General features: G+C 35.2%; 1 protein-coding gene across 1 annotated transcript in view; it reads left to right on the forward strand.

Annotated features, from left to right (window-relative positions):
- The window catches only part of LOC144975645 (ras-related protein Rab-7L1-like), a 12,311-nt gene extending 391 nt beyond the window's left edge, over positions 1-11,920 (forward strand). The window contains exons 2-6 of the mRNA XM_078919831.1: positions 2,484-2,787; positions 5,018-5,089; positions 7,289-7,470; positions 8,643-8,767; positions 10,926-11,920. Coding sequence (XP_078775957.1) covers positions 2,670-2,787; positions 5,018-5,089; positions 7,289-7,470; positions 8,643-8,767; positions 10,926-11,061 — 633 coding nt within the window. The 5' untranslated portion in view covers positions 2,484-2,669 and the 3' untranslated portion in view covers positions 11,062-11,920. The remainder of the gene's footprint in view (positions 1-2,483; positions 2,788-5,017; positions 5,090-7,288; positions 7,471-8,642; positions 8,768-10,925) is intronic.

An 11,920-nucleotide genomic window follows, 5' to 3' on the forward strand; every position in this document is an offset into this window, starting at 1 on the left:
TAGAACTCTAGATATATTATTTACTTTGACTGGCGTGTTTGATTCTGAGTACTGGACTGATTCTGATGACTGATGCACTGTACTTTTCATCAGAATTTGGGCAATATTGAAAAATTAATACGAACTTTCTACTTGACACTGGACCTAGTTCATGATACAGGACTGTGTAAATTGAAAATAAGGATCACGTAGTATTTTGTCAATCGTGTTTGTGACAACAAGAGGATCTCCAAAAGTTAAAAGTAGGAGGGTAAAGAAAAAAAAAAGATTAAGTTGATTAAGAGGAACTACCATCATATATGTCTGGTTGAATTTGAAGGCAAAAATTAAATTCCAAGTCAAGAATATCTCTTTATTCTCCTGAAGGCATGTTCAACTTACTCAAATTATATAAGTATTGCTGTAATAAATTTATATTTTGATCACCGGATTCATCCAGATTTTTTTTTTTGTAATATCAAATGGAGATGATTGGTGACATTCATTATGTAAAGTTTTATTCTTTGCTCAACCCCCCCCCCCCCCCCCCCCTCCAAAAAATATTAAAATAATAAAAAAAAAGATAATGAAGTGCATGATCAGTATGCCTTTTATCTGTTTCTATTATGTTGTCAATTGCTTACTTTTTTATTTCAATGTGATAGTAGTAACATAAGGAACTGAAGATTTAATCATTGAATTGATTTTTGTGTCTAAGGAAGATAGTGAGGACTTCTTTACAAGTGTGTCTCTTGGATATGGACCTTGACAAATACTCAGTCTCTCAGCATAGTGCGGCTATGTGGTCTTGTGGTATGACACTCGCTTTCGGATCCGAAGATCCTGGGTTCAAGTCTTGCTTGGCGCATAGTTGAGTCCTTGGAGAAAGCTCTGCACTCACATTCTCTAACCATACTCAGGTGTAAAATGAGTACCTGGCCGTTAACAGTCTTGTATCTGTCCGAAAAAATCGTAATATCGCCTAACAGGCGTCAAGTCCCGTCCTACACGTTAAATGTTGCAGTTGGCCAGGGACCCCTTGTAAAGCACTTTGAGCATGTTTAGTGGATATTGCGCTATATAAATGCTCAATTATATATAAAAACTCAACATAGTGTTCATAAACTCATAGTCTGACAATATAAAAAAATGACGTAAAATTACAAAGCAATAATAACCAACAGAAAGTGTGCAGTGAGTAGAACAGTGGTCTCCATTTATCAGCACTCCAGCTACATTGATTGTGGCAGAATAGGTATATTATTATTTTAAATAGTCCAATGCAGTTTCAAGCCTAAAAACTGGTGCACATTATTATGTATATACATACATCCAAGAGGAAAAAGTTATCTTTACTTTAAGATGAGCATTGAACATAGACTTAGTAACATAAATCAGAACCCGCTTTTATAAGCACAATCCAGATATAAGTGCGCTCTGCTTCATTCCCAAGGACTGTACTGGAGACCTCTGTATTAGTATTCGATATTGGGATCAGTTGTTTCCTGAGCACTGCTCTCAAAACTCGCTTTTCACTTTCTTATAGTGATTGTCATTAAAGTTAAATATAATTTATAAAGTTTATTATTATTATTGATGGGTGACCTTTCCGTAAATCACCTTTACTTTGCTTTCACGAAGTTAATACGTTGATGGAAAATGAATAAAAACTGCGTAACAGACAACCAAATTTAGCTTACATGGCAAGGTGGAAATTTTGACCAGCATACTCCTTCTTTCAAACTTTGTCAGCCTTGGTTTTATCTTGCTCTACCCAGGCATACATCTTGGTATGATTTGGAGAAAAATAGACAGAAACTACAACGACAAATTACATATCTTAATAAGACAAAATTAGCAAACTTCAGGTTGCTCAAAATAACGCAGCCAGGCTCATTGTACGCAATAACAAAAAATACCCGTCAGCAACTCTTCTTCTCCGTGAGTTACATTGGCTTCCTGTGGAAAAAAGAGTTGCCTATAAGATTTGTACTGTTGTCTACAAATCCCTGAGCACGAACAGTCCCTCCTATATTAAAGACCTTCTAAACATATATGTCCCCAATAGAAACTTGAGGTCAAGCAATGACCAATCAATCCTTGTCAAACCTAAGCCATTGCGTAAAATAGGTGAACAATCTTTTCAATGTTCAGCCCCCCATTTTTGGAACTCTCTCCCATGACACGTGAGATGCTCGGATTAGTTGACAATGTTCAAATCTCGCTTAAAAGTTTTATCTTATTACGTCATAATGTTGCAATATTTTTTTCATATTTTGTTGTTGTTAAATTGAATTCGTATCACGTTTCCTTCACACTTGTCTCACTGTAATATGTTTTGTTTTATATCACTGTAAAGTGCTTAGAGCCTGTGACAACGGGGTAAAGCGCTATATAAATGCCATTTATTATTATTAATAACTGATGTTTGTAATAATAAGTGTTTTACGGTTTATATGTTTTATAATGAATGTTTTATCCTTTTTTTGTATTTTATTGTGCAGGTCCAAGACCAATTTTACAGTATTTGAATACGAAACAAAAAAAATGATAAGTGCTCTAATAATTAAGAGGTGAATAATGAACAAATGCCTCGAGTAGTGATAATAATAATTTCTATATTTGAAGAATCTAAGGATCAAGAAATCTTTGTTTGAAATCTTGTGTTTTCTTTGATATTGTTTGCCACTATGATGGAAGTACTCTTCAAAGTTATCATCATTGGTGATCCGACTGTCGGAAAAACTTCATTTGTACAGAAATATGTAAATGACTCATTTAGGAGGGACTATAAAATGACAATTGGAGGTAAATATCAATATTTGTTTTTATATGATCATGCATTTGTGACTTTGTTTATTTGTATGAGTATGTTAATGTCTTGAATAAGTCACCGCCCATTTTAGATATGGCCAATGACTAGATCCATGGAAATACGATAACCTTGTTTACTCTCTCTTTTCTTTTTTTTTTCACACTGAGGGCATACCTGCCTATTATTACGGACCATCCGTAATTGTTACGGAAGTGTATGACAATTACGGACTTACAGAAATAGAAGAAATATTACTGATACAAATTGTCGCAACGTTAAATTAAAAAATAAAATTTTTTTTTTTTCATTATTTACCTCATGCTACAATAAAAAATCTCAATGCCACGTTGGCTGTCAACGAGTGACGTCATCGACTCGACACGGAAACTTTACCCTCATCGGGTAGTTTATTTTACATGTATAAAAGGGTGTATCTATCATTATTTTTGTTTTTGTTTGCTTTAGTATTACTGAAATTTGACCATTAATTACTGATGAATTTTGTATTTCTTACTGAATTTGAAATTTTCAAGTAGGCAGGTATGACTGAGGGAGGAGTGTGGGAGGCTTCTGTGTCATGTCTTTTTCTCTGTCTACTGTGAAGTAAATAAGAACATGGTTTCCCAAATAAATAATGTAACTGTGGCGCAAATTGACACAGACTGAAATTGTGATACAAATATAGGTTTAAGCGCTATGTTTTGTGCTTAAAGGGGAACAACCAATACTTCCTTACTTCCTTCCTTTTACGATCTACTGGTGTGTCGGGCAGCATTGAAGGATCTTCTCCACTTGTCATTGTCAAAGGCCAGTTTATGCAGAGACCCCCAGGACTCCTTTCACCATTTGATCTCCTCTTCCATTGTTCTTTGCCTTGTCTTCTTTGGTCTGTCTCGCTTTCGTTTGCCTTTGGGTATCCAGTGACAAACAACATTTGGAATCATTCATCATTCTGAACATGCTCTATCCACCTCTATCTCTGTTTAATAAACACGGTTTCAAGTTTATCAGTGTTGCACTGCTCGAGGAAATGCTCAATGAGCTCTGCGAGGCCAGAACATTCACCTTTTTTTTCTTAGACTATTTAAAATTAAAAATAAATAATAAAATTGAGCTTTATATAGCGCAATATCCACTAAATGTGCTCATAGCGCTTTACAAGGGGTCCCTGACCAACAGCAACATTTAACATATAGGATGGGACATGACGCCTGTTAGGCGATGTTACAATTTTTCAGACAATGCTGTTAACGGCCAGGTACTAATTTTACACCTGAGTACAGTGAGAGAATGTGAGTAAAGAGCCTTTTCCAAGGACTCAACTATGCGCCGAGCACGAGGCTCGAACCCAGAACCTTCCGATCCGAAAGCGAGTGTCATTCCACTAGACCACATAGCTGTACATATTTGTGTGGAATTCTGATAGTTTGTTGCCATCTGTTTTTGTCATGCGTCAGCACCGTGTCCCATACATGACAGTTGGAAGAATGAAGCTATTGTACAGTTGTGTGGTGATCTGGCTAAATCTGTTGAATGTCTGAAAAATTTGAATATCATTCCATATTCGAATATAAACACCAATTCTGGACAAAAGCAGTTTTGGAGTCTTGTATCTTAAATAGGGCTGAAGTTATTCACATTTGAAGGGGGAGGGTCAAGGGGATAAAAAATGAATAAATGCAGAAAATCGCTTTGTGAGACATGACATGAGAGGTATTTCACTCAAATTATTTTTATATATTCATCAATAGAACAGTATGAGAGACATGCTTATTCCTCTTGTTACTGTCTATTAGTAATAGCAATCATTTGTCAATTGCCGCAAGTGAAGAAGATTGCTGTAGTAGCAGTTTTCATCTTTATCTGGATGTAATGATTTACCTGCTGCTTTTGACAGTGTTTTGAGGGTATTTTTTGTTCTTAAAGATTCACTAGTGAACTTGAGATCAAGTTTTAAAGTATAAGTGAAATTTTAAGTTATTGTTGCAAAAGACTCTAATTTCTTTTCGTCATTTGTATCATCTAAATTTTAATTATATGAGCTCCATATATCTCTTGCTACTTTTTTGAACAAATAATGTCAATAATACAGATCTGCTTTGTGACTCCAATTTTTCTTTATCCGACTCCCTTTTACACCCCCCCCCCCCCCCCCCCGCCCCTCGCCCTTATTTGGTTAGTGATTTCTGTTACTCCAATATGGCATTTTTTTTCATTTTACAGTTGATTTTGCCCTGAAAGTTATCAAGTGGTCTGATAAATGTAACATCAAACTTCAGTTATGGGATATAGCAGGTAAGAAATATATGATGGTGAAGACGAGTTTCAAAAAGTAACATAAATTATTTCTCCACAGTGCTCTAAGCTTTCTTGTTGTTTTCTCTTCACCCCCCCCCCCCCTTTTTCTTTCTTTTCCTCCTTCAGGGCCATAACCATTCGTATTGAGGCTTATCCTTGTTGTTCAATTTCTTACTTTGCAAATTTCTCTTTATCGAATATTTTATATAAACCCAGCTTGCTATCCAATCATTGCTAGGCGGACAGAAGGGTTATAAAAAATCCCTAGAAGTCCGAAGGCGAGTGTCATACCACAAGATCACAAAGCCAGAGTATTTAACTTTCTTTCAATTTAATTGAAAATTTATCCTTCATTGATTCATTGCCAAGTGGCCAATTGGGCCAGAGTTACCCTGGTTTATTGAATGTTTAATGGACAGTAAAAATTGTTATCTACCCTATGGACAAGATGCTAGTTTATACCACAAAAAAGAACTTAGAAAGGATTCATACCACCTCAAACATTTATGTCGTGTAATCGCAATCTATTGGCCAGAGACAATTACAAATACTGATCTCTATGGAAAAAAAAACAGGGTCCAACGCCTGAGTACAATCATAAAAGAACAGCGATGGAGGCTATTTGGTCACATCTTACGTCGAGAAGATAACATCCCAGCCCAAACTGCAATGACAAAATATTTCCTTCATGGCAACAAATATGTAGAAAGACCACCAACATCAATAGTAACTACCCTGAACCAGGATCTCTCTACATATCAGAATTTTCTGGATTCAGATGAGGCCGAATTAATCCCTGAAGAACTAAGAAATACGGGAGTGCCCTCCTTACTAAAGTCACAACAAGATTTTGACAGCCTCAAAACTCTGGCCCAGGACCGTGACCAATGGAAACAATTAACAACATGGATGGAGAGAGCAGCTATAGTCATCGACCATGACTGAATCACACAATTCTCAGCAAGCATCATTCAGACTGTGAAGCTTACTACTACTACTTATTTTTGTAGATCTTAAGAGTTATAGACCCTACTCTCTTATCGTTATTTAGTAGGCAGAGAGGTCATAAAACATTTTTTGACCTGCATCATGGACGGTACGCTGGGGCCAGTGCTATACCACAAAGCTACCAGGACTCTGAGTGGCAATTAGGGAACTGGCACGGGTTCACTATAAATTTTGATTAAATTAAATTGAGCTTTATATAGTCCAATATCCACTAAATGTGCTCAAAGCACTTTACAAGGGGTCCCTGGCCAACAGCAACATTTAACATGTAGGATGGGACATGACGCCTGTTAGGCGATATTACAATTTTTCGGACAAAGACAACGCTGTTTAACGGCCAGGTACTCATTTCACACCTGAGTACGGTGAGAGAATGTGAGTAAAGAGCCTTTTCCAAGGACTCAACTATGCGCCGAGCCCGAGGCTCGAACCCAGGACCTTCCGATCTGAAAGCGAGTGGCATACCACTAGACCACATAGCCACATATCATAAAGATCTGAAAAACTGTGTATAAAACAGTGCCAGACAAAAGCAGATCGAAAAGTGCATGAGAAAGAAAAAGAAAAAAAGCATCCCAAAATATCAGACTGGTCGAGGCAGTTTTTAAAATTGTATTTTTCTTTCTGCTTTGTCTGTGACTGTTTCATACACACTTGTAAAAATTATCATCAGAACTCCCAAGTTCACATGAAGCAAATATTGAAATAAGAACAACAAAGTGGCATCGACGACTGACTTATCAATTTGTTTCAATTCATGAAAGAATTAAATAAAACCTGACTTATCAGTTAGATGCCCTTTGCACATTAAAAAATTTTTTTTTATGCTTCAAAGAGGAGAGACCCTCTTGAGCCTCCCTCTTGAAATAGCACTTATCAGAAACATAGTCTTTATCAACAAAACACAATATTACAGATAGGCTACTCTACCTAAAAACAAATTATTATATCATTGCCATTGTAATTTGCTCATTTAAAAAATGGAAATAATTGATTTTTAAAATCTGTTTTGATTTTAATTTTTTATTTAGTTGGAGGTTGGGGGGGGGGGGGGGGGTCCTTGTGTGTCGTTTATAACACATCTAGAAAAAAAATAATTAAGAATTAGAAACCAGAGAAACTTGCATCAGAAATATCTGCTTTGTGACTGCTATTGAGATTTAATGAGATGATTTATATTTTCTCCAGGCCAAGAACGTTTCACATCCATGACACGTGTATACTACAAAGATGCCTATGCATGCTTAGTAATGTTTGATCTGACGCAGAAAAACACATTTCAAAACACCATCAAATGGAAGAAAGATCTGGACCAGAAATGTACCCTAATTGACGGATCTGCTGTCCCTTGCCTCCTACTTGCCAATAAGGTATGAATATTTCAATGATCATTATGACCTTTCCTCCAATTTGGCACTAAGTCATTATGAGCCATTCGCCGAATATTTATTTTAAAATTTAAATTTCAAATTCGAAATTTTAGATTCTTGCTATGCTTAAAATGATGGTGATTTATGATCTAGACATTTTTATCTTTAGATTTTCCCATTTCAGTTGACTCCGTTTAATCGCGCACACTCTGGAATTTGGCTTAGTATGTCAATTAAGCAGAGTGTGTGATTAAGCGGAGAAGTTAATAATAGCATCTAAGCCCTCACTTTCATGTGTAATTCATGTAAGGCCTTCTCTTCTGGATTTTATACGGGCTTGGGACTGTCATATTCAAGACTTATTAGATTGTTTATTTCTTAATTTTTATTTACTTATGTTTTTTTTTTGGTTATCTCTTTTTCTTTTTGTTTGTTTTTAAAATTTTTATTTTCTTTTTCATGTTTTACGGACAAGAGAATGTGACATTATTGTTTGTAATAACAGTAATTGTGAAGTGGTGATTGCTTTCTATTCTGTGCAAACTTTTTATAAACCCTTGTCTCAAATCCCGCCAATGTAGATCATCTGTCCAGCATTCTTCTTAGATTAAGCGGTGTTGTTTGTCCAGCATGTTAAGTTTTTCAGTGTTTATCAGGGGTGGTTTATCACATTCCGATGACTCATCCTCATCTTCATTATCCAGGCATTGTCTTTTGGGTATATTGTTGTCCATTGTAAAGAATTGATTGAATGCTTCGGCCAAAAAGTTGTTTGGAATGTGAACAGCATCAATCATTTCATATGGCTGTTGCTTGTGACTGCAATCAAGCTGTAGCAATTAAGCGGAGATGGTGTGCAAATAAGTGGAGTGATTATATAGAAAAAATTCTGTTTTTCGGGAAAGTGTAGCGTATAAGTGGAGTGTGCGATTAATCGATATGCAATTAGGCAGAGTGAATTGTATATGTGATTGAGATGATAATAATAATAATAATAATAATAATAATAATAATAATAATAATAATAATAATAATAATAATAATAATAATATAAACATCTTGCTGTAAAATGTTCAAATCTTTAAAGTGTTCATTTAATTTTTCTTCTTTTTCACTCCTTAATTGAATATTTTTCTTTTTATTTATCCTTTTTTATTTATTTTTCTTTATAGTGTGATAATGCTGAACAAAGGGAAGTAAGTCAAGAAGAAATTGAGGAGCTTTGCAGAGAACACGACTTTGCTGGCTGGAGTGAAACGTCAGTCAAAGAGGGTGTTATGGTGGAGGAATCAATGGGGTTTGTTTTATTTTATTGTTACTAAATTTAATTATTTAATGAGCTAGATATAAAGTAATTAATTGGCGTTTGATATTTCCGTAGCCATTGTAAAGTTATAGCCTGACACTGACCAAAAAATGACGTCAAAAGGCCAGTCTTTTGCCACAAAAGAAAACAAATCGTGATTTGTATTCAATAGTTCAACCAATGAAATAACTTGTTTCCTTGACATCTACTAACGACAACTCACTAGACGCTACACAAACCTAAAAAATGACGTCAAACTGCAAGTCCTAGAGGGTTCTAGTGTCAGGCTATATGTTAACGATGGCTACGGTATTTCTCAGTGTTTAGAAATACGGCTCAGATCTTGGTTCATTAAAATATGCCTTGTTTTTTATTTTCATGGAAGACTGTTGATTCAAATCAAGACTTCTTATCTTTTAGAAGTGGTTCTTGTTAACACTGTTAATAACAGTTAAAAGGCTTCCATTTTTTGCCCTGTGGGTATTGCAAAATTTGCCAGAGAACTGAATAGAAGGAACGAAATTGACATCACTCATCTCTTTGTTATTGTTTTTAGCCAGCCATTCTTGTGAGTTGTTCTCATTAAATTGTATTTATCATAATCAGCCTATCAACATTTAATTTAAGATTACACACAGTTTTGTGTGTTGGTACATTACATCCGGCTGGCAGATGTGAGTGTGTTACCTCAATACATAACATCAATATGTCAAAACAATTGCTTTATTTTTTGTTTCCAATGATTATGACATGCATGAAGTCTGCTACCTGCAATGTTGTATTGAGACATTTTAAAATCATGTTTTTGGTTGTGTTGGTTAATCAGTAATGTTTGAGATGTGCGGCTATCTGGTCTTGTGGTATGACACTCGCTTTCGGATCAGAAGGTCCTGGGTTCGAGCTTCGCTCGGCGCATAGTTGGATCCTTGGAAAAGACTCTTTACTCACATTCTCTCACCATACTCAGGTGTAAAATGAGTACCTGGCCGTTAACAGTGCTGTCTGTGTCCGAAATAAAAAGTATTATCGCCTGACAGGCGCCATGTCCTGTCCTACTTGTTAAATGTTGCTGTTGGTCAGGGACCCATTGTAAAGCGCTTTGAGCACTTTTAGTGGATATGGTGCTATATAAAAGCTCAATTTAAAAAAAATAATTTTGAGAAGACATACCTAGTTTGAAGTTGTTTTTTTTTTTTTTTTGTTTATTTGTTAGGGTGATTATTAAGGCCTATTTTTTTTTAGTCACCTGTATTTTGTTGGTTTTACCGTAGTAGATTTAGCTCTTTGAATCACACAAATACTCACATAACTTTTCTTATCCATCTTATCATGGATAAATGGCGTTAATGGCAGGGTATGTGTATATACTCTTGTAAAAAAATACGAGCATTTAATTATCCCAACTATCAGGTAACCTCTATTTGGCAAAACAGTCGTATGTCCGACCAGTAATTGGGTAGGTATCATAGTATTCCTGTGTTATACACATTTCCTCGGGAAAGAATGATGTCATGTAGACCACAGATCTTAATCTGCTCAAATTCCTTTGAACTATTTTCTGCATTATAAAAAAAAATTATTTAAATTGAGCATTTATAAAGTGCAATATCCACTAAACGTGCTCAAAGCAGTTTACAAGGAGTCCCTGGCCAACAGCAACATTTAACATTTAGGATGGAACATGACACCTGATAGGCGATATTACATTTTTTTTCGGACAGAGAAAACGCTGATAATGGCCAGGTACTCATTTTACACCTGAGTACGGTGAGAGAATGTGAGTAAAGAGCCTTCTCCAAGGACTCAACTATTTTGTTTTTATTTGAAGCTGGTATACTCATTTAAAACAAAATTGGTTTAATATAGCATCAGGCAGCTTAGTATTTACTCACAGAATATTAATATTAATAATAATAATAATAATAATAATAATAATAATAATAATAATATATACTTCATTCATAAAAAAAGATGGAAATTCGTTTACAGATGTGGCATGCATGAAAATGTATAAACACAAAGTTGTGAATCTATGGCGACAATGTATACATATATGTATATCCAAATGCACCAAAATTGTAAAAATATACAACCAAGAGGGATCTTGTTCACACTCGTCACTGATGGATTCAAATAATTTTGTTTTCAGGTTTTTGATAGAAGAAATGATGGCTAAACACGCCGAGCTTGATGGATTCTCCGATTCGTACCAGCCGGTCAGCTCCAGTCATTTAAAATTGGGCCGGGATGAGGGAAGTGGCAGCTCTAACAAGTGTCCTTGTTGACGTTTATGACAATTTTAATGTGTAGTGTGTTATTTGTCGTTTTTTGGGTTTTTGTTGTTGTTGATTTATATAGCTTGTTAATTACAGCAAGTTCCTCCTATAATATATTTCATGTTTTACAGAGGAAGCATGTTGCTGGATTCTATTATTGATGACCTTTTATATGTACAATGTACAAGTTGTACATATTTTCTAAAAAAATCTGGCACTTATATGTTCTCGAAGTTGAGCAAGCACAGAATACTTCTTGGAAAAAAATAAGAACATATTTTTTCCGGACCATGTCCCGATGCAATTCTTAATCTTGTGAACTATTTTTTTTAGACTTGCTTAAAATGTTTTTAGATCCTAATAAGAAAAACAATTCGCTTATTTTAAGTCAAGGTCATGACATCAGGGTGCCTGCTCTAGGTTGCTTCATGGGTCAGGAGTATAGGTAGACACTCGGGCATGACACAAATATATTTATTAGCAAAAAGCCAGCACAATATACAAATTCCCTTACATAGAATATGGCCCAGATTAGACAGTACCCTTGCTAGCAAAGATGATGGAATTTATGTAGCTATTCCCATATTCTAGATTTTCCCCCGAATATTTTGATAGAGGATATACAACCTCACCAAGAAAGAGTAAAGACTAGGGATTTTGTTTTCTTCTTCTCATACTGAAATTAAACTAAGACTAACTGTCTCATTACTGAGAAAAAGCTTATTTTGCTCAATTTTGCCTGATTTTTAAATTTTTTTTATTCTATTCATTTTTTTTTTTGGTAGACTTCACTCTAAAAGCATTTTTACTGTCCTCCAACTGCATGTTTTGATCACTAAAAAAAAGCCAAAGTAAGACAACTATCCCC

The sequence above is a fragment of the Berghia stephanieae genome, chromosome 6 (genome assembly GCF_034508935.2).
Source record: "Berghia stephanieae isolate SIO BIC M18660-M18661 chromosome 6, UCSD_Bste_1.3, whole genome shotgun sequence".
Classification (NCBI taxonomy): domain Eukaryota; kingdom Metazoa; phylum Mollusca; class Gastropoda; order Nudibranchia; family Aeolidiidae; genus Berghia; species Berghia stephanieae.